This window comes from Gymnoscopelus braueri (genome assembly GCF_963280865.1).
Source record: "Gymnoscopelus braueri genome assembly, chromosome: 1".
NCBI lineage: Eukaryota > Metazoa > Chordata > Actinopteri > Myctophiformes > Myctophidae > Gymnoscopelus > Gymnoscopelus braueri.
Window position 1 is genome coordinate 18,011,369 of NC_137603.1, and position 27,999 is coordinate 18,039,367.

Sequence of the window (27,999 nt, forward strand, 5' to 3'; positions counted from 1 at the left end):
TGTAGTGTGATTGTGTACTGTGAGTGTGTTTGGTAAAACAGTCTTCTCTGTTAGAGCCTCCCATCACTGGAACAGTCTTCCTACCGAAGTAAGAGAGACCACCAACTATCTAACCTTCAAATTCAACCTTAAAAGATGTCTTAAAGCTAACCAAATTTGTAATCATGAGTACATTTCGGCTCCATTAATCAATGTTTCTTCTCATATTTTACTGTATTTGTTTTGTCTTCTGTACTATGTCTACTTGTTTTGTATTGTTGACGATGTTTCTTTTTGTATGGATAACTATACCACTTTTTTTAACAGCCTGCTCAGGGACTACAGATGAAAATTAGCCAACTCTGGCTCATTTACATGGATGTGAATAACTGATATGTTGATCAATGTGCATTGTCCCTGTTAAATAAATAATAAATAAGACACTCCTTCATTTGAGAAAATAATTTATTTTGGAACACAATAACAAGAATTTCTCAAAATATCAAAACACACACCATTGGTTTCCTTAACAAAACCAAACAAAAATGATGCGAGTTCATAATGGCATAGGACTACACCAGTGTGCCAGTATTTCTATGTTGCAATGTCTTATAACAATCACAATGACTTGTAAACATAAGCAGTAGAATGTTTAATCAATGCTAGTGTGGTTTTCTGCACTGAACTATGTATTTCCTTTGAGTCTGGTTGGAAAGAAACAAGAACATTTCAGATGGAAATCCAAACTCCCTTTTAGTGGAACATGACAAAGACAAATGTTGATCTCAGTTCAGTATTTCTTTCTGAACACCTCAGTAAGCTAATATTTGGTTTAATAAACTATTTTTCAAATGATTACAAATTAGCTCGCTTTGAAGCACTGGGGTTAGAGTACAGACAGATAAAGCTTAATATTAAAACAGTAATAGAAGGGCATCTCCAATTCAACTCTCCGGTTTAAAATTGAACTAAAATTGAACAATCTTTACATTAACATGTGCGGAAAATCCCTCTTAAAGCATTACTGCCTTCCTCCATTGTCCCCGATCCCTCAAAATGTAACCATTATATGTACGAATATATTTGTACATATTGGTATGTTACTATGTTTTGGTTCTGACAACCAGGTGTTGATATGAGTGTCTATGGTCATTCATAAACACTCACACTGATGCATTTGCACAAGAGAATTATAACAAAAACAAGTCATAATAACAATAAAAATTACAAAAATACACAAAATAATAATATAATAATAATCTAGGGAAAAGAAAAAAAAACTTGTAATACATCCAAACCTGCATTTCTGTGCAAAGTTAGGGAGAGGCAAACATCTTTTAAGAAAGAACACAAAGGTTCTTGTTGTGGCATCACAGTAGAGACTGGGCTTGTGCTGGTGTATCATTATACAGCGGTTTCTTATTGGCTGAAATAGATAACAACCACCAGTTATACGTGAGCTGTAATGGAGGATTCATTGACACTGTAGTCACAGGTCGATGACAGCATGGACCACAAAGGACTGGCTGACAATTAGGCAGTTGTTGTTAGCTCTCCCTGTCAGCAGATGGCACCATTGAATAGCGTTTAGACGAGTGCACGGTGACAGGCCAGTCTTGACAGGCAATGGAAGGGCATGTAGGTAAGAATCAGACCTGGGTCAAAAAAGAGGTAGTAAATAATTCCTGCGATTGGTTATATCCTGCTTGGAGTATCAGATAAGAGCAATTTTGCAAGACAGCCAGGAAAACAAAACCGTCAGGAAATGTAATATTGTACTGGTCAAAATCTGATTGTGAATCTGGTGCTCCAAGTGGGTTCAGACTCTAAGGATTATTTTCACATACCATTTCATCAAGGTCTGACTGATAACACAAAAAAAGAAGCCAAACACGTTTTACAGATGCAGTACTGCCAGATCACTAGTTAGTATTTCAAACTATCAATCTGTTTTATCACAGTGATCATGAGAATCAACAGGTTTACAGATTTCTTGGCTGGACTTGGCATTGTGGGGTTGGATGATAACAAAAGTTCCAGGAATTTTATAGCTGCATGGAATTCCAGAAGGTGTGTACATTTCAGGGCTCATAATGACAGTATTTGCAACACAGTCTAGATTTGAATCGTTTTGAAATGGCCACCGGACATTTTCTCACGTTTGTTTAAACAAGTACATTTTTTGATAGACTTAAATAAATCAAGTACAATCTTTCTGAACTACTGCACCCACACAAATATTTGCCCTTCTAACCCTCAGCCAACTCAAGAACAAAACGTGCCTTTAAACAGATATCAATGTATATATATATATCTATATATTAACAAAAACATTCCCTTGCATTATAATTTCACTTTTCTTTCTTGTCTGAAATGTGTGCAGTGCTCTCCAGTAGGGCGTATGACATCACAGTTATAATTATGTTCAAAATTCTACAACAGATCCACAAATATTTGGATTAGCACTGGTATCGTTTGGTCCACCTACTCTAGTCTGCATGCCTCACAGCTCAGCCTCCAACTCAGCAGCACACAGCACTTTAGCACATCCAGTGCTCTTGTAAAGCAGCTTCGACTATGATTAATCTATTCAGACACTTGTAACTAACGTTTAGCAGTTAGGAAGTGTCTCAAGGCCCTGTATGGACACTAGGGTGTCTGTAGTTTTGGCAGTGGACTGTGTCTATGCTGCAGTGGACCTAAGCTGTGTGTGTCAGCGTCTAAGTCTGAGCTGATCAAAGGCAAAAGTATTATTAACGGAGTAGGTGTTAAACAGAGGACTCAAGGAACATTGGACCACAGGGTCTGGTCTGAACTGAACGCAGGGATCATCAGAGTCATCATGAATTCAGAAGTTATGTAACTCTCTCTCCCACTAGTTTCTTCAACCAGTTACAACAAGTACTAAATATACCTCATCTATCATGTCGAAGCCTAAACTTCTGTTGATAAAATGAAGGATGAAAAAAAATAAAAACAATAAAAGGAAAGATTTTCTTTTGATGTACAAGTTATAAAGTGCATCAACTAAAGGTGACAGAATAAGACAACAGGAATGTGCATGGGTCCCATTGGGGGCTGATCCCAACAGCTATGTGGAACCGCCTTCAAATAGTTTTTCGCTTTCTCCCCCAATTTAGTCGTTGTGTAAATTTCCACTTCTCCCATGTAGCCCCCCGTCATTGCTGACCGCTACCGGTTGGTCTTGGGGAGTGTAGACAACGTGTGTGTGTCTCCTCCGATACACATGACATTGCCAACCACTTCTTTCCCACTGACAGTGAGGAGTTTCACAGGGAGGACATAACGCATGTAGAAGCACACGCTATTCTTCCAAGTTCTGCTCAATGCTGAACAGGTGCCCCGACTAACCTGCAGGAGTCACTAGTGCAGCAACAGAGATCACCCTCCCTACCTGGCTTCCCACCTGCAAACACGGCCAAATGTGTCGGTTGCAACGGCCGACCAAGCAGGACGCACTGTAGGATTTGAACACCGTGTCCACAGTGGTAGGCAGGAACGATACGCCTGCACCACCCAGGCGCCTCCTGCTTTCTATTTTTAACAGCTAAACCACAATCACATTAGGTCACATGAAGTGGCAAACACAGATACTCTCAAATGTACTAAAGGAACACAAAGAACAATTAGGGTCAAGATACTAGGAACAGAGAAATGAAATGTCAAACACAAAACGTATATGCTTGCGGTTCTGTACTCTCGGTCTACTCACACACACACACACACATACACACACACACACACACACACACACACACAGACAGACAGACATACAGACACACACACACACACACAACTGGCTTTTTTACGTCATCTATGTGATTTACATACATACGTATTACAAAGAGGCTGTGTTGGTTAAGACAGCAGATTAGGCTATGGCCTTGGTGGTGATAAGCGGTGAGCTCCATAGATGTACAGTGAGTGGGCATTCGCCTGGTGGCATAGTGTAGTAGGAGGCTTTTGTCTGTGCTCTTGCTGGCATTCGGACTTCTCATTGTACTGTATATGGTTGCTTCACTATACTTTTCAGTATAGGATGCCAACTCACTTCATCCGTTTTATTGTCTGCTTAATGGATCTATAAGCCAGGGATCCATCTTGGTCTTATATTTATGCTCCTGCTCTGCATTCACACCCCACATGACGGAAGAGCTCAAAAGGCAGTTAGTTTCCTAATTCTCTCTTGTACTGTAAGGTGGTGGCCAGAAAGGGGGGATTGCGGTGAAGGCAGGGGGCTGTGTGTGACAAGTATGGCAGTCAGTAGCTCAATGCACGAGAGGAGAAGGCAGAGGAGAAGGTTGCTGATTCAGATTTGGTTCAAGGCATCTCCTCTCAGTGCAATGATGCCCGGGGGATGGGGGGGGATTGACCACAAGCGTGAGAGAGGTCAGAGGTCAAGGGTTACGCTTTAGCCTCTAGGCATACACTCTTGGCCAAGGCGTCCAAGGGGTCACTTTGGCATGGCGGTTTCTGCTTCTCCCACTGGGACATGGCATTGGCGTATCCCACAATCACTTTGTCCATCCAGGTGAGGGGCTGGGGGAAAAGCACTGCACCCTCAAAGAAGCCCAGGTGGCCACCGTGTAGCGTCAGGGCGAAGACCACGTTCTGCTTCTTCTCTGCAAGGGGCAAACAGAGGACACAAGGAGGTATATTTACTGTCCCTGAGATGTTGCACAATCATTTATATAAGAACTTCCATAGCTACACACGCGAAACACACGAATGAAATGAAAATGTTTTCAATGCAAATGTATTAACACTAGAGGTTTGGGCCGCTACGCCTCACAAGACACCGACCTGCTAATGGGGAGCAGTTAGGGGTTCAGTGTCTTGCTCAAGCACACTTCCACACAAAGCCAGGAGGAGCTGGGAATCAAACCAGGACAGCTCTATCTGCTGAGTCACTATCACCGCCACCCCTAGATAGTGCGTTATCTAGTTTCATCATGGGTGCGTTATCTAGTTATAGTGGCTGGGCCACTCCTTTTTCCCAGAACAAAAATATGCCACACGTGCAAAACAAACGTAACTAGAAAAATGTGCTCCTCAGAGCACAGGTCTCCACCAGGCCAGGTAGTAGTAGTCAATCTTAGCCAATCAGGATGAGGGTCTGTGTTGATGACATGACAAAATCTGTAGTTTGTTTGTTTTTACGTCCGGAGACTCTTGTCCAGGACAGGCTTCAGATGCGCCAAAACGGACCACTCCTGCAAACTTTAGATGCCAATCTTAGCCTATCAGGATGGAATATGAAAGATCTGACAGATCCTTCTTGATCACATGACTATAGAGATAATGTGTACCGATTTACTGTAGGCGTAATAGGAAACTTTGCTCTAAAAACAGGTGTGTGAACTTTCACGACAATCGGACGCTGCATTCATCATTTGACGCATTTTGTTTAAAATGAGCCACTCCTGCAAACTGTGCCAAACTGGAATATGAGAAATCGGACAGATCCAGAGATAATGTGCACCGATTTACGTGATGTTTGGGCAAAATCTGTAGGAGTAATAGCCAAAAATGTGTTTAGCCAAAATAAAAAAATTGGGTCACCGGTTCTGCTCTGGCCTCCAGAGTGTTCATGCACAGTTTCACGCCGATCGGTCCAACGGTGCTGGAGATTAGCTGTCCACAGACGGACAGAGGAACACGCACACGCACGGACGGACAGGGCCTAATACGTCTCGGCCACGCCTTCGTCTTGGCGGAGACAACCAGGGTGTTTCTTATACCTTATTTTAGGGAGGACTAATAGATAACATGACTGGTAAAGTGAGCAAAAGGTAAGAGTGCTACGTGTTCACTATGATAGCAGGTTATAGATACCAGTGTTATCACTTTGCCTGTACAAACATCATTTATCATCAGAGACCAAATCAGACACTGATGAATAGGCAACAATAGCACCACACTTACATCTCTAATTAGACTATAGCTTAGCTACAATACTGAAGTTGGGCTGAATGACCATTCAGTCATTCTGTGATTCTTCATAATGAAACGTGTACTCAACTATCGAGCCTACGTACAGTATGTACTACTGTCAAATCTACAACAGCTGGGGAGAACAGTTCAATCTGCCATCTGAATGGCTGTGCATATCCATTCACAACCATTTTTTTTAGGCATTTGCCTAGATGGACTCATTGATGCCATGCGTGTTTTGTTTTGTTTAACGTTTTCTTAGCCGTGTATAGCTGACCTTTGATCAGAATTTTATTAATTTCACTGTTTTATTATTATTATCGTTTGTTTTTAATATGTAGCACTTTGAGATTTGGTTCAAATATAAAGTGCGTTACAAAAAAATATTTGTATTATTATTGTGGGATCGCTAAAGCGATCACACTAATGTTATTGCCACTATTTATATACTATATTCTGCCCGTTTTTTGACGGCTAACTAGTCCTTCATACTTTTAGCTACAAACTCCGTTCCAACTCTTCAACGTTCGGCCTACTCAGGACATATCGGCTACCATTTGAATTTTTGAAATCATTTGTACTTTTAGAGATATTTCACTTTTTACTTCTAAAAAACTCCCATTCATTTCAATGGAGAAATTCATACTTTTAGCTAGAAACTCCGTTCCAACTCTATAACGTTCAGCCTACTTAGGACATATTGGCTACCATTAGAATTTTTGAAATAATTTGTACTTTTAGAGATATTTCACTTTTTAAATAGTAAAAATACTTAAAAGTTGATAAAAAGAGTAAAAATACTTAAAAGTTGTAAAAATTAGTAAAAGCTACTTTAAAGTAAATAAAGTGACTAAAAATACTTTAAAGTAAATACCTTGAGTAAAAATACTTAAGAGTACTTATATTGAGTAAAAATACTTAAAAGTACTCAAAATGAGTAAAAATACTTAAAAGTTGAAAAAAATAGTAAAAATACTTAAAAGTTGATAAAAAGAGTAAAAATACTTAAAAGTTGTAAAAATTAGTAAAAAATACTTTAAAGTAAATAAAGTGACTAAAAATAATTTAAAGTAAATACATTGAGTAAAAATACTTAAGAGTACTTATATTGAGTAAAAATACTTAAAAGTACTCAAAATAACAATACAAATACTTTAACACCTTTCAAACCTTTCAAACCTTTCAATCCTTCAAACCTTTAGAACCTTTAGAACCTTTAGAACCTTTAGAACCTTTAGAACCTTTAGAACCTTTCAAACCTTTAGAACCTTTAGAACCTTTCAAACCTTTCAAACCATTCAAACCTTTAGAAACTTTAGAACCTTTCAAACCTTTAGAACTTTTAGAACCTTTAGAACCTTTCAAACCTTTAGAACCTTTCAAACCATTCAAACCTTTAGAACCTTTAGAACCTTTCAAACCTTTCAAACCTTTCGAACCTTTCAAACCCTTCAAACCGTTCAAACCTTTCAAACCTTTCAAACCTATAACACTACTAACACTATCAATACTCAATACCAGCAACATTCTTAGCGATCCCACACTGTTTCTTCAGGAACAGTACCTTCTAGTTATTATTATTATTATTATTATTATTATTATTATTAACCTAGTACTACTTTTAACAAATAAAGCCCCACATTTAACAAATAAAGCCCTGGATTAAACATGTACAAGAAGGCAAATTACGAAATTATCGAGCTAAACACACTTGCTGTATTCCTGTCCACTCCACCTATCCATTGGCTGTAAATGTAGGTGTGTCAGTCAGAGTATCACTTATAGGGCAAAGGGGACAGACTCTCAGTCAGTGTGGCACAGGCTCACAGCTGACTGTCTGGTTGTTTGGATCAGTCAGCATTCTCTCTACAGAAGCATTCAGGATCTAGTTGCATGTACAGTATGACTTCCAGTCTAGGCCCGGATCTCAAACTCACAAGCCTACTTCCAGGAAAACGTGATAGCGCGTCCCGCTCTTAAAAAAGTAAATATGACAGATGGAGGAAGGTAAGGACCTGGAATATAGAAAACACTAAGGTAATCATTTCCACTAAATATCCTGCATCCACTTATGTTCATACTGTATAGGTACTCCTTGTGCTCCTTTCCAGGACCCATGTTATCACCCCTTTACAGTTTAGAGGTTCGACTCAAATTTAGACAGGCGCACACTTGAAAAGGCTCTAGGCACAGTAAACTCTGGAAACTTGGGTCCAATTTCACACTTTCAAAGTAGAATTCACACTCCAGATGTTGCAGTGTGTGAGAGAGGGACAGACAGTTCCAGTTGGTGTAATACAGTGAGACATTCCAGGCATATTGGCCTCCATACCACACCCTGACCTAGTACAAGCCGAGTGTGGACGAAAGTCATAAAAACATCTTTGTTGATTACAGACATCAAAGCTAAGGAACCATTAGTCATCAAACAGCCAGAGAGCACAAATCTAGTTGTGTGCACCAGTGCACATAGAAGGTAAATTCCATAGGAACACACCAATGGGCTTACCACTGCTGATAATGTGAACGTGAGAAGATTATGGAGTTGATGACTACAAGCTGCTCTATACTGGCTCTGTATTGGGACCTGCATTTGAATCACTTCCACTATCTTTAAATAGACAGCTTTTATAGGACGTGTGTTATAATAACCTGATGTCAGACAAGTCAGTGTGAGATAGTAGGGTCTTGAAGTTTCACACAGTAAAAACAGCCATATGATACTTTTAGTAACTACAGTAGTACATAACATGAAATAACATGTGAGTAAACAAAGGCACAAAAACAAATGCCACCTATATATTTTGTTTTGGTAGTTATTATTACTTACTATTATCATTAAACATGTTTTTAACATCAGTGTGGTCCTACATAGTCAAAAAGTGTTAATGTAACTCAGGGTTACATTAACAGTCAGGATTCTGCAGTATACCAGCTGACAAACAGTGCTTTAAATACTGCCGCCGTTGGCATGTTAGGCGTTGTTTACCTGCTAGCGTACGAGGGATTGTGAGCAGCGAGTCGTGAACCAGAGGATCGTCTGCAGAGTTCACCAGCAACAGTGGCACGTTTACCTGCGGAAAGAAACAGCGCTATTTATCTCAGCTGAATGAAAAAAGACATTCAAACGCCATTCAGTCACGCCTTTGACATTATGTTCACAGAAAACCAGAATTAAAATAAAAATGCGATTCTTGTATAAAACAAATCATGCTTTTCTACTGCCAGTCAGAAGACAGTTGTACAATGAACAATTTTTTAAGTCTTTGATTAAGATGACATTTTGTACATTTGTACGTTTGCCTCTCCTTCCAGCTCAGTGACCTTGTGGTTAGAGTGTCCGCCCTGAGATTGGGAGGTCGGGGTTCGAGTCCTCAACCAGGTCATACCAGAGACTATAAAAATGGCAACCAACACCTCCCTGCTTGGCAGCATCAATTGGGGGGTCCCCAAATTATTTTGGGAGGGTCCCCAGATGATTTGCTTAATGTGCAACATTGTTTTCTCACTCGTCAACAGTAAACAAACCAACATAAGTGTATACAGGGTATCAAGTGACAATTTAAGGACTATTATTTTATACCTCTAAAATAAATAAGTACATTACTATGTCACAAGTAATCAACAAACTATATATTTTTAAAAATCTAATCTTTTTTCATAGCCAATCTGCAAGCTCTAGGTCGGCTATTTTCACAATATTTATCTGTGGAACAGACTCAAACAAAATGTTATGTCTCAACTCCAAGTGCTTGTCAGGTTAGGGGGTCCCCAGGTCAAATATGATTATTTTGGGGGGCTGAAAAGTTTGAGAATCACTGTTATACAGTCTGTACCAATTTTTTTTTTGAAAAAGAGATCTTGATCTCAAGGAGACCGTTTAAAAAAGGACAAATAAAAAACAGAAAATGCCCACCACATGAATATGCTACATTTTACAACAACGAGATAATAGTATAAAAATAGAACAAGACGGTGCTCACATTGTGGATGTAATGCACACAGCTTTCCTTCTCATAGTACTCCTTCAGCGAAGTGTGGCCATGGAATTTCCTGTTGAAAATGGAATAATTGACAGCTCGTCAGACCAACCTCCACTCAGTGGAGACCCGAGAGAGGATCAACCCTCCATACAGTGGAGACCTGAGGATTGAGAGGATACGTCCATCTTCACCCTATCTTCTCCTCTCCCCCTTGATTTGTATGCATTCATCATGTCCCATTAAGGCCTGTCGCTAACTTAACAACCGAGGACCACTTCCTCAGAGTTTCTGTGCCTCCGAGCTTTCCATGGACTGTGATCTCGAACCCCCTGGTGGCGGATCGAGGGTGTCATTGTAGGGGACTCCCTCTTTCATTGGTGTCTCGCCTTGATTGCGTCTAAACCCTAACATTTAACCTCACAAACACTATGCCTAACCCTAACACTAACCTCACAGAAATTATGACTAAAACTAACCTCAAAACCCTGGGAAAAGAGACTCTCCCGTCATTGTAGACTTCTGGCTACGGATCGAGGGTTTCCATGCTGCACATCTGTAGATTGCTACTATATATAATATCATACCATTATTGTCTCGCCCCCTAGTGACCGGAGGTTGCATGGCGAGACTAACCGACCGTACTAGTCCTTTCCGCTTATACAAGGTCACGTGAGGGGGTTGGCCTTAGCTTTCAAAGTTGCGGTGTTCCGCTCCGCCCATGGTGATTGCGATTGGATGCGTCACCAAATTACGTGGCAACGTCGCTGTTGAAGACGGATAGATACCAAGGATTATTGAGTGACGTCACAGGTATAAGATACCAAGGATGCGTCAGTGATGTCATTGTCATGCGACAATTGTTGACGTTACGTTGACTGCGCAGCGAGGTTTCAAAGACTGTCAGCACGCACTGCTTTGGTTGTGTATTGTTTCAATCGGGTAGGGTGGGGGGGGGGCAAGACATAATCCATGTCTCCATGCACTGGAGACTGGAGACCCGAGAGGATTTCAACCTGCCAGTGCTGTGGCAGAATAACAAGTACCTGTACATTATGCCGACATTGGAGTCATTTGTGCTTTGGTCAATTAGGTACAGTACATACCTCATGATGCAATCATCAATCTGCATGAGGGAGGTCGCTGTGTAAAGCCGACTGAGATCTGCGTCTATCCTTTTAGCCGAGTTTCCCCCAAACAGACTGACCCTGTAAGACACACAAATGGGCCCAGACTTGTACTGAAAACACACGTGACATTTCCATACACTTAATTATTGTACAGACCCAGCACTGTGCACCACCTCATTAACTCATTCACTGCCAGAATAAATAAATAAATCATCCACTGCCAGCGATTTTTAGATTTTCATACCTTTTCAAGTAGTCTCAGAATATTTATCTCTAGTATGATCGATACCCTGATCGTTGCTAATCACGGGGGTTTCACTGTGCTTCTGCGAATTTTTTTTTTTTTCATCACGACCCCCCGTTCGCTTGTTATAGGCCATTGAAAATGGCATGTCTCGCCAAAAATACATAGTAAAACACAGGAGGCGCCATCAAGTGGAAACACCAAAAAAACTAAAGTCGTCCTTGGCAGTCTGGGCCTTTGGAAAAGAAAATCGTCAAAGTCGTCCTTGGCAGTGAATGAATTAAGAAACTGATCCGCCCAGCAGCATACCATACCAGGAATATTAGGTCAAAATCGTACTACTTGCATTATCTGAACTATGTCTGCATAGGACAGAGTGAGGGTTTGGTTGCTGTTGCAGTCTACTTGAATAGCACAGATTTAATTTGTCAAATTAATTTAATCAGATGTGAACTAATTAAATGGACATGTACAATCTATCTGCAAAATTCTGCATGTATAAGTGACATAGCATAACATAAAGCGTCATGTAGACTCGATGAAGACAGGGTTTAAGGTACGTCGGGGGTGAGGAAGAGACTCACCAGAATCATCAGAAATGAAAAACTAAAACTAAATGAATTCAGCCATTAGGTTGTACGATCTTAAGCACACACTATGATATTACTTCGACACTGAAAACACAGGGGCAGAACTCCAAGATAAATGAGAAGTGACATGGGAATACTGTAGCACCCAGACTCATACCTGTGTGAGAGGATGATTTTCTTCATGTTATCTGCCATGAGGAAGTTATAGAAGCGCCTGCACTGGTCCCACTGTAGAAAGGTTTCCTGGGCCCTGTGAGACAAAGTAAACAGACACACACACAGGAAGTCAGCTGTGTGGGGCCTGTGAGCATTCCTGAATGCTTTACGTAATCCGCTGGACAAAGAGACATTCCGGTGGGGGACAGGGGGCCCTTATGTCAGAATCTAGGATGCAGCTCATCGTTAGAGACAGGTTATGAGATCAAGTAGACAAACTGATGATGAATGATGAGTAATTGTTTGTGGCTGCGAGGTGGAAAGAGGAAGCATAATCATCTGACTCCAGGGCACCTCAACATTTTCACTCAAAACATTTGCAGAAGCTCTACGCACAAGTCCACACCCACTAACTATAACAGACAGATGTTTTCAAGTGGAGCAAACTAAATGAGCCTAGAGGCGAGTGCTGAGAGGGGAGTCCTGTCAGAGAGGCGGGGCTGCTACATGTGGGCAACAGTGTCTGTGTGTGTGGCCTGGGTTGCTGTGGAGTGAGAAAAATGCTGGTTGTTTTCTTGACTTTTCCACATGGCAGAGATGAAAAGAGTCATAGGAGAATGAGCGGCTAGCATTGATAGTACAGAAAATGTGTATTGAAAGAGTTTCAAATATTCAGAATCATATTGAAAAACATGATTTGTAACACTAAAATTGATTGCTGCACACGCTAGAAGTGAGTATGCACTATGCCCACTGACAAAGACGCACTATATATATACACCTTTTATACCCTTCACAACACCACTGATTCAGTTTGGAAATGGAACGTGTTGCGAAAGTAGTAGTGTGTCAGAGGTGCGTCCTTTCGTTTGCTAAGGGACTTATGGGCCCATAACTCTAAACCCCGCCTTTGCTGATTCATTCCACATGTTTGATAACAGGAATGAGGATGCAATCAAGCCTGAAGAGAAGCAGAGAAGCAATGAAGACTACCATATCCATCAATTAATGTACTCCATATTACAAGTTGCGTGGCAAATTATTATTAGCCTATAACAGACTAGCATCTGCGAATAAACGATAATAATAAACGATTTCAGACTAAACTTTTATTTTGGTGATGCCTAATTCATACAGGTTGATGATTTTATCAATTTTATTTTAAATCGTCCTCGCAGCTGTTTAAATTAATGCGAATTAATCTCACAAAATAACTCAGTCGCTCAGTGCGCATGTGCTAATAACACAAACAGCAGTTTAAATTAATGTGAATTAATCGGTTCAGTTGGCTACACGTAGCTATAAAATAGGGGTTTAGAGTTGTGGGCCCATGAGTCCCGTAGGATCCCAAAGGACGCATCAGAGGCACCTGTTATGGCACAGTGTGCACAGTGTACCCACCTTAGAGCACTATACCCCTGGCAGACACTGACGCAACAAAGCACTCTCTCCTGGTTGACCCGGTTCTCTCCTAAGAACTTGCACACAATGTTGCCACCCAGACTGAAGCCAACCACAATCAGCTTGGTTTGGGGATACGTCTTCTTAATGTAGCCCACCATGGCTGCAAACTCCCATGTGCATCCTGCAGGGTAAACAGCACACAATCAATCAAATATTTTGTTACAGAGGCTAGAGCATTTGGTTGGCATTAAGGGTGCTGCATTGAACTGGTTTGAGTCCTATCTGTCTGACAGATTTCAATTTGTAAACGTTAACGACACACCCTCATTACGCGAAAAGGTTAAATACGGAGTCCCACAAGGCTCTGTACTTGGACCAATACTATTTACTCTATATATGCTTCCTTTAGGTGAGATAATTAGGAAACACTCTATAAATTTCCACTGTTATGCAGATGATACACAATTATATCGATCGATGAAGCCAGATGAAACAGATCAACTGGCTAAACTTCAAGCATGTCTTATAGACATTAAGAGTTGGATGACCCGTAATTACCTACTCCTCAACTCGGACAAAACTGAAGTTATTGTACTTGGCCCTAAGCACCTCAGAGATAAACTAGCCGATAAGAATTTTAACCTAGATGGTATTACCTTGACCTCCAGGGCCACTGTAAAGAATCTGGGAGTCACGTTTGACCAAGATATGTCCTTTCAGTCCCACATAAAACAAATTTCAAGAAATGCCTTTTTTCACCAGCGTAATATTGCAAAAGTTAGGCACATTCTGTCCCAAAATGATGCAGAAAAACTTGTCCACGCATTTGTTACCTCTAGGCTGGACTATTGCAACGCTTTATTATCAGGCTGCCCAAGTAAGTCCCTAAAAAGCCTGCAGCTAGTCCAAAATGCCGCTGCGCGCATACTGACAGGAACCAGAAGAAGAGATCATATCACTCCTTCATTGGCCTCGTTGCACTGGCTCCCGGTTAAATACAGAATAGAGTTTAAAGTTCTCCTCCTCACATACAAGGCTCTCAATGGACAGGCACCAGTATATCTCAAAGAACTCATCGAGCCCTATAAACCAGCCAGAACACCATTGCGTCCACAGTATGAAAAAATGCTTACAGCTCCAAGAAACCCCAAAAAAATTAGAACAGGTAGAGCATTTAAGTTTCAGGCACCTCAGCTGTGGAACCTTCTCCCAGTCTCAGTCCGTGAAGCAGACACACTCTGTAAATTTAAGACTAGACTAAAAACCTTTCTCTATGATAAAGCCTATAGCCAAAGTGTATAGACTCAGTCACCCTATAGTCATCCTCTCTCCCCCCCCCCCCTTTTCCTCTCTCCTCTCGTCCTCTCTTTGGTTGTGTGGGTTTGTGTCCCATTGGTACAATCGTAATTAACCCTGTACGGATTCACGCTCTAGTAAGGCCTGCCACTAATTCTACAACCGGGGACCTGCTCCCCGGAGTTTCTTTTATTTCCCACGTCGCAGGTCCATGGACCCCCAGCTGCGGCTCAATACTGTGACTGCGGACCGGGCCTCTCCATGGAGCACGACCGTGGATTTCTACTACATTACACTATACCACTACACTATACTGTATATTATCTTAACATTCTTTTATTATACCATTATATACTGCATACACACTATTGCTGTACTATATTATATTATCATATACTATCTTACACTATTATATTTGCTGCTAGTGTTATTGTTACTACTTGCACTGTATCTCTTTCTGTCTCTCCTATGTCTGTCTCTCCCTCTCTCTCTCTTCTTTCCCCCCGACACGGTCGAGGCAGAAGGCCGCCACCCTAGAGCCTAGGGTCTGCCTGACGTTTCTTCCAGTTAAGAGGGAGTTTTTCGTTGCCACTGTCGCAAAATTGCTTGCTCAGGGTGGGATGTCGGGTCTCTTCTCTACATGTAAAGTGTCTTGAGACAACTTGTTGTGATTTGACACTTTAATAAAATTGAATTGAATTGAATTGAATCAATCAAGGTTTGTTTCTTTTTTTTCACCCATCTCAAGCAACTTTCAAGCCTTTGCAAGTGGTTTTTCACATCATACTGAAATGCACAGAATCCAATAGCTTCCTTGAAATTCAAACAAACGATGTGTATGTATGATGTGGAAAATGGTTAGCAGTGATGTTTTAAGTAATGTATTAAGTATACACTGAGTCATAGTCAATGGGCTAAACATGCCAGACAGTATGGTCCTGTAATTCAAAGGCATATTTGGAGGTGTCCAGATGAAGGTAGTTCCTGATGGCCTTAAAATCATCAGCATAGAGATTTTAGTCAGGAAACCAAAAGAGATAATTTGTGCAAAACTCAATTGAACCACTAACTGAGTTTCTGCTGTCTAAAAGACAGATTTGTGACCAGTTTATGATGAAACTAAATAAAATCTTTGTTAATTTAACTCAGAGAGTGTACAAATTAACACGGAATCAAGATTCTGCAGTGTACATATATGAGAGGCAGGCTGTGCTTCTCCCACATACACTTTCTTCATTGTAAGAGGTTTGTGTTTTTATTTCAGAGACAGCTGATGATTTGTTTAACAATGCCTTTCAATTCAAGCTTTAGCTTCTTGAGTCTATAATTCTGGTCTCACTCTCACCATAGGTGAACATGCGCGGAGAGGTGAGCTCAATATTTGGTAAAGCTCCCAGGTGGTTGAGAACAGCACAGCGGTAGCCCTGCTTCTGAGCGTAGTCCACAAAGGTCCGGATGTAGTGCTTCTCACTATGGTTACCAATACCGGGGCATATCACCATGGTGATATCATCTGTTGGTAAAGCAAACACACAGATCAATCAGTAAGGTAAATTTAAAAGGTGAAATTGCAAATTTAAAGATAAGAGAAGGATATCCTCCTGACAGCCAGACACTCAAAGATAACCAAATGAAACAAACAAGACAGTGCACTGCATGACTACCGTAAATAAAGGATTGAATGGTCTGTGTGTGTGTTACTGCTTACTTAGTAAAATAGGATAGTTTTAGGCAAAACATATGATCAGGGCTAAATTATACTTTGTTGCATGACAGTGCCGCTCAACAAAAATAACTTCGATTTTCAACTGCAAAGTTGCATAAGGTTCGCCCTTTCCCCACCATGTCTATAAGGCACCAGTCATGTAGAGTGCAACATTGTTACATGCCTCACACAATTTCTTTAGAAAAAAAATCTACCGTACCACTTGAAATATTCATATATTTGGATCAAGCATCTCTCACCCCCTGTTGCATGGTCTGCCATTGGTTCAAAGAGGTCAAAGGTGGCAGTAGCCCCATCCTGCATGGGTAGGTACTTTCTGATTCCATAGGGGTGAGGGGAACTGACCCGGCCCAACTTTCCATACAGGGCTGTCTGGAGGTGACCGCTCTTACCCCACAACAAGGGAGGAATGTACCTTGTAGAAATAAAACAATGATGGGCCGCTGTTAGCACAAAGCAACATTAATGAGACATTAAGCTGTACGGTTCCAGGTTTTCAGGCATGTGGCTAGTGACATCTGTTGAATACTTATCATTATATACAGTATATGTGCTGCCTGCTGCGTGCAACATAATTTCAACAGAGCCAAGGCATTGCATATCAGTCCCCTCAAAGCCTTCCACCTCTTGTTATGAGCACACACACATTGCACAACAGAGAGAGAACGGTTAATTTCAAAGAATACTTGCTGTAGTGTTTTGAGTTTTACAGTGGCTGGTAAACTAAAGCCCGACTTGGTTGTGTGCCGCAAATAGCCGACCTACAAGCTCACAACTCGTTGCAACTTGCTGTTGAAATGTTTGCATATACAGTACATAAGGCCATATAAGGCTGACACCCACTGCATCTATGCGAGTGTACAGCTTGTGTACAACAACACTTTGGATTATGTAACATTCCTTTGCAATCGCGTGTCTTTCTACCACTGATTATCATGACACATTCACATTCACTCTCATCTCCTCATGCAAATCAATGAGTACTATTTGTATGAATTATATGTAAACAAATTCACAGAAAACGCAGAATCTAGCACCTTGCAAGCTTGTCGTGTGGGGTCTGGTTGAATGACTGGAAAGATGGGATTCAGGGTTTGATCATTATGTTCAGTAAAAACAAAGTAGTTACTTCTGTATTTTATCTAATGCTAGCCTATTTTGTTTTGAAACGTTGGCCTTCAGAATGCCAAAGGAAACATTACAATGATGACTGAGAATGACATGTCAGCAAACATTTGAGTACGTGTTTGACTTGGCTCTTATTACATTGCATCCAAGACTCCTATCTATTAAAACGTTCCCACTCGTCTCTCAGCTGAATAGCTGTGTATTAATAACCGTATTAATGATCGTCAGGACAGTCAACTGAAGGGCCTGCAAGGATATTGTACATACATTACATACACGTACATATACAGAGGGTGCAGGCACAGTCAATATCTGCAGACAAACAACACAATTTGCATCTATATTTACACATCACCACCAACACATCCAGTTAACCATCCCTTCTACTGGAACGGTCACTGTACCTGACCAGTGCACTCAAGGGTTTCTTGTCAAAAATCATTGACACAGTATGTTAAGCAGCAAAGCAGGCATGTGGGTGATAATGTGGTTGATTTCAATATTAGATAAGCTGTTCTAGAATGTTCATTCACTGTGTGTGGGACAGGTAGGGCTTAATCTATGAGAGGGGGATGAGGATGACCTCATCGTTGTCATGTGGACAAGAGGATCAGCACCTGATGGGCTAGCTGAGTTCAACACCAGTTGAACCAAGGACATGCCCTGTTTTACTTTTTATTTTTCCTTTCTTATAGATAGTGTCCTCTTCCCGTAGACAATGTCATTGTTCTGCCTGAATGAATAATAACAGTGAAAAACAAATTAAAATTCCCTGAAGGGAAGGCAGGCACAGGTTGCTGACAGCACAGTTAAATGAGTTGTTCTTCGGGTGAACAGAATTGTAATATTTATTTTGTAACATGACAATCTCAGTTCCAGATCTTTGTGTGTGCACAGTTCATCACAGTCAGTAGACAAAGGGAAAGATAGCAGAAGTTAGCCTGCTTTGACCTGGCTGATAGAGTGCCACTGCCTACACCACACACCCTTTTTTTGACGAATAGATTTGGTGTAGAGGGGGAAGAAAATCAGGGGGCCGTACAGTATAGTCCCCTGGGGGACCCCAGTTAATGAAGTATATAGGGCTTAAGTGGTTAAGGTCACTGGTTGTTTTCATTTTAAAGGCAACCGAACTATATCTATCCCTTCCCTCTCTGTGATTAATCTCTCATTGGTCATGGGGGGTGACTGATCTGGAAACTCTGTTATGCAACTCCACGGGGCGTCAATATCTGTTATAAAGGTTGACTTCTCACAGCACAGAGGCCATTAGATAGACTATCAACAAAGCCAATGGGTGCCACCGCTTCAATGAATGAAATCAAAATATAGGCTAGTGCTTCCAAGTGCTTGCAAGTCAAACATAGCAAAATCGACAGTCCATCCGCCACAACAAATCAGGCAGGTACATAAACATCAGTATCGGCATATCGCACACTAACCGATTCTCGCTCTGTTGTCGAAAGGAAAGAGACTCGGCAACAATGGCTTACATAAGCAAACAGAACAAAAAGTTCAAACAGATAGTCTCCCTCCCCTCCGAGCTGAATGCTCCTCAAGGTCATTAGAAGACAAGGCATACCAGAGGATCTGAACCATGACACACATTCAGGAAATAGTAAATCTATTTACAGTAGTAGTTCATTCTGTCCAAAGGGCAATAGTGGTCGACTAGGGGCGCCCGCTGGCCTAGTGGTCCAAGCGCATACCACATATAGGCCCTAATGCCTGACCGCGTGTCGCGGGTTCGAATCCCGATCCCGACAACTTTTGCTGCGTGTCATTCCCTCCGTCTCTCTCCCCGTTTCCTGTCTCGCTCTACTGTCAATAAAGGCCAAAAAGTCCCTTAAGACCTGTCATTTTTTGATTTGAGCTAAAAAGCATTATTTTACACTTTGGGCTATTCAAAAATAGCAGATATACAAGCTCATAGCGCGGCACCGAGTGCCGCGCTACGAGTTTGTAGATCTACTATTTTTGAAAAATCGTGAAAATGTGTGCAAATCTGTGAATATATATACTTTTAAAGCGAAAATGTTTTACTCAAATCTTTGCTTCTGGGGGGTCCCTGGAACAAAATATTTTGATGGGGGTCCGCGGCCTAATACATATAATTTTGGGGTCCTTGACGTGAAAAAGTTTGAGCACCACTGATATAGAAACATGGTTTTTCAGAAAACTGTTGAGATTTAGGAGACATGTAGAATCGGCTTCAGGTCTCAATGGGTTAAATAAAAAAAAAGAAAATAGTGGTCGATTGGCTATTTCTCCACAGCACGTGGGTATATTTTTAAATATATAACAATGGGTCTCAGAACATCTCATATTCTTGTGGAAGACCAGCCTATCCCTGCCTTGAGACCCCGTCGCCCTGCGGCAAAAGACCTCGGGGCCAAAAACGTCCCATAACCATTCTCTTCATCGAACACGGCCAGAATAGCATTCTGACTAAACAGTAAACACACTATGATATGCATGTGTTTAGTAATGCACTTTTGCATTCTCTATCGTTAAATAAAATCATATCTGCCAGTCTGTGATACTGTCCGCACTAAACACTAAACACTAAAACAAGATGGCTGCTTCTGCAAAACGGAGCTAGCCCTTTGATTGGCTGGTCGAGTGAGGAACAGCGCCACAGATTTACCACACAGATATTCTACCACTCACTTAGATCAGATAAAACAAAAAGTCTGTTCTCCCCTTCCCTATAAAACCTCTTGGCCATCGATCAACGCATCCTAGACTTTTCTCCCTCCTGGCTCAAGCTGAATAATCTCCCCCTCACATTCAGGACTGCAGACTCACGCCCTATTTTCACCAACTCACCACTGACAGTGGTGTGTGGTGTAAACGAAGCACTCCTCTTTCAATGGATCCATTCTTTTTACTTATTTTGATTAGGGGTGTGCCGATTTCACTAATTTCACGAAACGATACGATATTGGGCACACAACTTCGATACGATACGATACGCACTTTTTTTATTATGAAAATATATGGGGGAGAAAAATAGCAAATGCAAACAAATATTTCTGTTTTTGCATTATTCAGACATGCAAACTTGTAGCTTTTCAGCTTCCACTAGCTGTTTTGAATCCAAATAGGGCAATAGTGTGACACCTGACCCGAAAAAAAAAACATGTTGACACCCTTTTCACCTGTTTGCATGCCTGATTATTATTATTGTAAATAATATTGTTATTGTTTTTTTTTACGATTTTTCCCCCCCAAAACGATACATATCGTCACGAAAACGTATCGCGATATATCGCGGGACGATATATCGGCACACCCCTAATTTTGATAGATGTTATGCAGTTAGTTCACATGCGTTACATTATTTAGTTTGTTAGATTTTTTTGCTTGACCACAAATGCTAAGAATGTTATTTTAGATAGCATGTAGTTTACACATATGCTAGGTTTGATGTTTAGCTGGTATCCTAGTTTTTTTTAAAGCGCTAAATTGTTTTCTTTGCACTCTGCCCTGTACTAACGTGACCATTTGCATTTACCCCGACGTTTGTTAACTGTGGTTCATGCCATTTACTCTGATCTCACAATTGTAAGTCGCTCGGGATAAGAGTGTCTGCTAAATGCTATAATAGTAAATTGTATATTCTAGTAGGGCTGAATAAAATAAAGAAATGCTGTATGCTGGTGTGTCTGTACAGAAGGGACACAGACGACAACAGATGGGAGCCTACCCAGACAAACTGCTACCGCCACTGCAAGTCCAGATGGACAGTCGGTGCCATCCTAGCATTTCCATGGTAACAACAACAATGACAGAATACACATCGACTCACTCTTTGGTCAGATGAGGGCAGGATTTGAGAAGAAAGCGGTTGAGTGCTGTATCCTGGTAGTAGAGGGCCGGGGGTGCAGTGGGGCTCTTGAGGTTCAGGCAACGTACAATTATGTAGAGCACTGTGGCCACTGCCGCCAGCTTCATGCCATCGAAAATGACCGGCTGCTCTGGAGCAATGGTGATCACGTCTGCCTCGTGGCCGTGGGTATTCATGATTGCTCTGAAAGAGAAGATCATTTTACATTGGGCAGCGCAGCTTAGTGGGTAAAGAAAGAGGCCGTCTAGTAATCAGGCGATCACCGGGTCGCAACATTGTTTTCCCGATATAAATATCGAAGTGTCCCTGAGCAAGACACTTAAGCCCTAACAGCAAATTTCAAAATTGGATTATACCTTGGTTAAGCTATGCATGTGGAAAAAAAGAAGGGAAAAAAAGATGTATAATATTATGCACACAAGCCACCAGCCTGTAGTATAGTGGGTCTTCACTACTGAACGCTGCTTTGTGCAGTGTGATTATGTGGCTTGGTTCAAAAACTGCACACATAGTAACTTTTGTATTAACGTATTGACAGCAAAAACTGAACAGGGAGACCACACTATTACTCTGTTTTGCTTCATTTAGCATTTACATAATTAGGCAGGGCAATCAATGCCAAATACAGAGGTACTGTATATAGTCAGCTTAATCAGACAGGGCAATCTATAGCTAGGATTTAATTAGGTTATAGTGTATGTACACATACTGTAGCAAGCCTATCTATAAGTGGTGACTGGCTACTTGTGTAAAATACACAAATGCTCTTTGCTTGACCACAAATTCTAAGAATGTTTAGGCAAATGGCTAGGTTTGATATTTACCTGATATCCTAACTAATTACATTGTAGCACTAAATAGTTTTTCTTTGCACCCTGCTTACGTGAACATTTACCCTGTCATTTGACAAGAGTTCATGCCATTTAATCTGAACTTGCACTTGAACTATGAGAACGTCCACTAAAGAAGAACTGCGGATATTAAGTAATCTTATGTTGATGAAGAAAGAGGAACTTGAGGTAGGCCATTGAGTCACATTTAGGTGACGGCATAGCAATAGATCGTTGCAGTGAGACAAAAACATTGTTGATACTGAGCTAATAGAACGGACACGAAAGAGGAACTGCTAAAAGTACCTCATGTTAATGAAGAATGAGGTACCTCATGTTAATGAATAGACAATTCAGTCAAATTAATATACAGTAGGTGACAGGTAACATAAGAGGGGCATTTGTCCAAAAAAAGACACATTTTCAGTTGTAAAACCCCCCCAAACAAATACATTTTACTTACAGTGTTGAGTTATGGCAGTCTCCGATTAATAATGGCACCTGCTTTCCAACAAGTCTTAATTTGTGAAGATGTTATCTCACAGTGATTTGGTCAACCCTAAAACAAACAAACAAAAAAAAGATAATGAAATGACTGTGATACATTTTGGTATTAATTAGGGGTGACAAAATAAAAAGATCATTGATTGAAATAAGCAAATCCATGACTTTAAAATCTAATCGAGTCAATTGATATCAAGTGCTCTAATGGCACCTGCTTTAACCCATTAAAACCGGAAAAGCATCGGTGTCATTTTAGATTTCAGCGCGCTATATATATATATATATATATATATATATATATATATATATATATATATATATATATAAGAAAGAAAGGAACCTTCCCACTACTTCTCTTTGGAAGGAACCGCACACTCCAAATGACGATGGACTCAGACTCAGTTAATGCTTCATTTCTTTAAGCTTTATTAGCACGACGTGTTTCACGGCGTTGGCTTAATCAGGTGCTATTAGCACCTGATGAAGCCAATGCGGCATTAACTGAGTCTGAGTCCATCGTCATTTGGAGTGTGCGGTTCCTTCCAAAGAGAAGCAGTGGGAAGGTTCCTTTCTTTCTTATGCATCATCTTGCCAAACCAGCACCTCTACCCTGGATGTGCACGAGAGCTACCTGTATATATATATATATATATATATATATATATATATATATATATATATATATATATATATATATATATATATATATATCGCAACATATGTTTTTCAGAAAACTCTGAACAGTGGCTTAGAACAGTGGTTCTTAAAAATAGTAGATCTACAAGCTCACAGCGGCTGCTATTTTTGAACATTTTGGAAAACTCTGAAAGTGTTTTTTTTTGTAATTTCATATATTCTTTCATATATAACATAATTATATTCTTTCATATATAACACAAATCTTCTCTTCTGGGGGTCCCTGGCACAAAATGTTTTCAGATTGGTGTCAGCAGCCAAATACATTCAATTCATACAATTCATTTTGGGGGTCCTTGACATGAAAAAGTTTGAAAACTACTGATTTATAAGGCATTTGTAGAATCGAACTCAGGTCTTGGTTAAAACAGCTAGTGTTTCCTAACCGGCAAAACCACCAGGATTAGAATTATCGATTTTTTTATTTTTTTTAGTCAAATTGTTAAAATCTCAATTCAAATCAAAACGTGGATATCAAGAATAGTGACACCCCTATTATTATTAATCAATTCACTAATTTTCCAAACATTATTTCAGTGTTAGTCCAATTGCTTTGTCTTCTGACCAGAGACCTCTAGCTGCTTTTTCAAAGTGGTGTGAGCTTTGACCAGTTCTATGGCCCCAAAATCAAGTCGAAGAGCAAGGCAGTCATTCATCCCAGACAAGTAAAATATGGCAGAACGAAATGTCTTTCCTCAAGCACCAAGGTGCCAATACAAATATACTACATAGTCACATCGGAAATTAAATTACCAAACAAAAAACAGGGCGGGTCTGTGGCATGGCGTGACTACTGGCATTTAAAGTGTGGTGTACACGCCCAACGGAGCACCAATGATTGACAGAATAAAAATAGACAATGAAGCAGAATAAATAGAGTAGCCATGTAGCCAAATGCTTATGCAAATAGAATGTCCCCAATAAGAAGAGCAGCCTGATAAGGACTGATGACATCACCCACCACCACCACTGGAAACTATGGTACTAATGTGTCCTAAACCTGTCCTTACTAGACTTTAGCAGTAAGGAGTAGTTTGTTGAACTGAATGAGGCAGTTGGCAGTTGAGGCTGTGTCACTGCACACAAGTTGTAGCCCTTTCCTTTATGAGCACACATGTTCAGTAGCCCACTGTCTCTGTGGTTCCAATTGCATCACAAACCTTAATATAAATTGTTCTATAAATATATAATTTGTTTCTCCCTAAGTTAGGAGGAAGTCACTTACAGAAGAAACCCATTTAATCTGTCTGTAATCCAACACTAGACAACTGTGGCTGATGCCAGGTGTTCATCGTTGCATTGCTCAAGTCTGCTGTCTGGAACTGTGCTGACTATCCAGATTAATACTATAGTATTGATCTATCTATCTATCTATCTAGCTGTAGTATACAACCCTCGTAGACGTATTTGTGGCCGATTCTGTCGGAAGTTTCCAATGGGCACTTGTGAGGGGTAGTGAGGGGTAGTGAGGGGGCGCATCCGGTGAAACCCGGAATTACACTAAATGTAAACAGGAAAGTAAACGAGGGTGAAAAAATGGCGTTCGGCCAAAGACGGCATTAAAACACTTCTTTATTGAAAGATATGGATGGAGACATTTAACATTTGGGGCTTGGGGGTAAGCACCTTTATTTTCAATTTGTACACGTTTGGAGTATATGCGGGGCATAGTGCAGAAAGTCCATGTCTCCATGGGGCGTGAACCCTACAACTCTCGTAGATTGAAAACGTCAAAATCATAAATACGTCTACGAGGGTTGTATACTACAGCTACTATCTATCTATATCGTATTAATCTGGATCGCAGTCAGGTTGAACTTGACCATCAATGCAAGCAGGGATGGGGGTGTAACATAGTTAGTACCACTAGAGTAAGATTTCAGTCACCACAGTGACCAGTGGTGGAAAAAGTACTCAAATGTTTTACTTAAATAAAAGTGTCAATACTGCAATGTAGAAATACTCTGTTACAATTAAAAGCCATTATGCAGAATGACCTGTTTCACAAGTTTTCAAATGTATAAAAATAGCACATCTACTGTAGATCGGCAATTTTCAAATGGCCGAAATGGGCTGAAGTGGGTAATAAATGTTTTGTAATAATAATCAAAATCTACAAAGTAACTAGTAACTAAAGTTTTCAAATAATTGTAGTGGAGTAAAAGTACAATATTTGCCTTTGCGATGTAGTGGAGTAGAAGCAAAAGTACTGAAATGGGAAATGCTCTCCATTTAAAGGAGGAGTTCACCCAAAAAATTACTTATTTTCTATCAATTGCACACCCTATGAAGCCTTGAATCCATGGATTATTTTTTGTTTTTGTCGCATTCCTAAGCTAATAATTTGATTCCCGTCTCCTACCGGATAATGTATCCGGTAGGAGACACAAAGTAGATTATTTGTGTCTCCTACCGGAAATACACACGGTCATCAAATTATTGTCTTAGGAATGCCACAAAAACAAAAACAAATCCATGAAATCAAGGCTTCATGGGGTGTGTAATTGATAGAAAATAAGTAATTTTTTGGTTGAACTCCTCCTTTAAGTAAAGAGTACCTCAAAATTGTACTTAAGTACAGTACTTGAGTACTGTACTTAGTTAGCAGTAAGACTTCAGTCACCACTCACCATGTTAAAGTTACTGCGACATGGCATATTTACTATTTTTAGCAAATAAACTGGACTGTGCAAGTACATCATTAATTACATAATTATGAACCAATAAAAGTGTCTGTATGTCCTCTGTCATGTTTATCTACTGGAAAAAAATTGTCTTGCGACACATCTCCATGACTGTTAGAAGAATGTTCAAGTTGCATTGGGCAAACTGTCTGGAATAACAACCAGTGGTGGAAAAAGTACTCACATTTTTAGTAAAAGTATCAATACTGCAATGTAGAAATACTCTGTTATAAGTAAAAGTCCGGAATTCTAAATTGTATACTTGAGTAAAACAACAAAAGTATTGATATCAGAATATCTGAAAGAACCAAAAGTAGAAAGTACTCATTATGCAGTATGTCCCATTTCACAAGTTTTCAAATGTATAAAATGTATTAAAATCTATCATTTTATTGTATTTATTTTATAATCTTTAATCATTTTTTAGATTTGATATAATCTATAAAATAGCAGATCTACAAGCTCACGGTGCGACGCATTGTGAGCTTGTAGATTGGCTATTTTCAAATTACCTAAATGTATATAGGGAAGTTGTTAATGTATGTTTTGTAATAATAATCAAAATCTACAAAGTAACTAAAGTTTTCAAATAATTATAGTGGAGTAAAAGTACAATATTTGCCTCTAAGATGTAGAGGAGTAGAAGTATAAAGTATTGAAAATTGGAAGTACTCCAATAAAGTCAAAAATACCTCAAAATTGTACTTAAGTACAGTACGTGAGTAAATGTACTTGACACCACTGGCAAACTGGAATAACAACCTTTCGTGATATATTAGCTGGTAATAACAATCATCATCTTAATAATCATCACAATAATACACATCATAATTGTGATCAGCTGTCATTTTTCTCTTAATAGCTATGTAACAGAGTGGTTCTCAACCAGTGGTCCTTGAGGGGGTTCCAGGTGGTCCCCAGCTAAATGATGGAGAGTTGGTGGTGACCAAATGGACCCTTACAGATCTTTAACTCTTGAGAGTGTAAAATGAATCCATTTAATTTCATTTTACGCTCTCAAGAGTTAAATTATTGTTAAACATCTGCATTACTTAATTCACAAGAAGTCTGCACAATTAGATAGAAGAAATATTCAAAGTTTTGGGTCTGATCGAGGCAAAATCTCATCAAATGGTGGTCCGTGGCTCAAATGCCGAATAAATAATGGACCTTGATATGAAAAGGTTACATCCTAAAACCACTGTTGTAACGTATAAAAGGTTGTGTATATTCTGTGGAAAGCAGAAGCACAGCGGGAACAACACTCGGATACGATAGCATCTTTTTTTACCAGCTAACAGTAGCTAATGAGACGGCAGAACGAAGCAGCTAAAGCGTTATATTGACGGTGTCCTTTCTTACCCTGAGCTGCTACAAAGCGCCAGGTGTTTTCTGACTCCTAACGTCTTGGTCTGTGTGTCTTTCCATATGGGACGGTGTGTTTCTGGCTCTCTGTATCATAAATGAATGTACATACAGTTCTAAACATCAGCTGACATCTATGGAATGAGTCCGCTTCCTGCAGCGGGCTGTCCTCATTTTACATAACACTCCTCTGATTGGTGGAGAGGAGACTACTTCCCGACTTTCTCATCACTGGCCACGCCCTATTCCCATACGTGACCACCAGAGTTACTCTGGTGACCACTACAGTATTAGCCAGTATTAGAAAACGCTCGCCCCAAAAGACAGTCACCCCCTAGGGGAAATCCGGCGGTATTCACCTGGTATTTGTCGTATATGGTCCCATTTGATCAGACAAGAAATACACTATTCCATAACTATTCCCTGAGTGAAAGAATCCAGTTTGAAAGAGGGTTTGTCCATAGAAATGCTTTTATTTGCAC

The 27,999-nt window shown here is 40.2% G+C and overlaps 1 protein-coding gene across 1 annotated transcript; it reads right to left on the bottom strand.

Annotated features, from left to right (window-relative positions):
* Nucleotides 1–426: 426 nt before the first annotated feature.
* LOC308085605 (monoacylglycerol lipase ABHD2) lies at nucleotides 427–27,693 on the bottom strand. Its single transcript, XM_080428823.1, has 11 exons — nucleotides 27,515–27,693; nucleotides 22,732–22,827; nucleotides 21,400–21,621; nucleotides 16,700–16,875; nucleotides 16,080–16,247; nucleotides 13,436–13,619; nucleotides 12,036–12,128; nucleotides 11,021–11,122; nucleotides 9,918–9,987; nucleotides 8,924–9,008; nucleotides 427–4,622 (listed from the first exon to the last, which is right to left on the bottom strand). The coding sequence occupies exons 3-11, from the start codon at nucleotides 21,612–21,614 to the stop codon at nucleotides 4,405–4,407; spliced, it is 1,311 nt and encodes a 436-aa protein (XP_080284949.1). The 5' UTR covers nucleotides 21,615–21,621; nucleotides 22,732–22,827; nucleotides 27,515–27,693; the 3' UTR covers nucleotides 427–4,404.
* Between the last annotated feature and the right edge of the window lie 306 nt (nucleotides 27,694–27,999).

Excerpts from the sequence above, each read along its gene's own strand:
- LOC308085605 (XM_080428823.1), bottom strand. The coding sequence starts at position 21,614 with ATGAATACCCACGGCCACGAGGCAGACGTGATCACCATTGCTCCAGAG. Across the intron at positions 16,876-21,399 it reads TGCCCTCATCTGACCAAAGA|GTACATTCCTCCCTTGTTGT; the intron begins GTGAGTCGATGT and ends TATTTCTACAAG. Across the intron at positions 12,129-13,435 it reads CAGGGGTATAGTGCTCTAAG|GGCCCAGGAAACCTTTCTAC; the intron begins GTGGGTACACTG and ends TTTGTCTCACAG.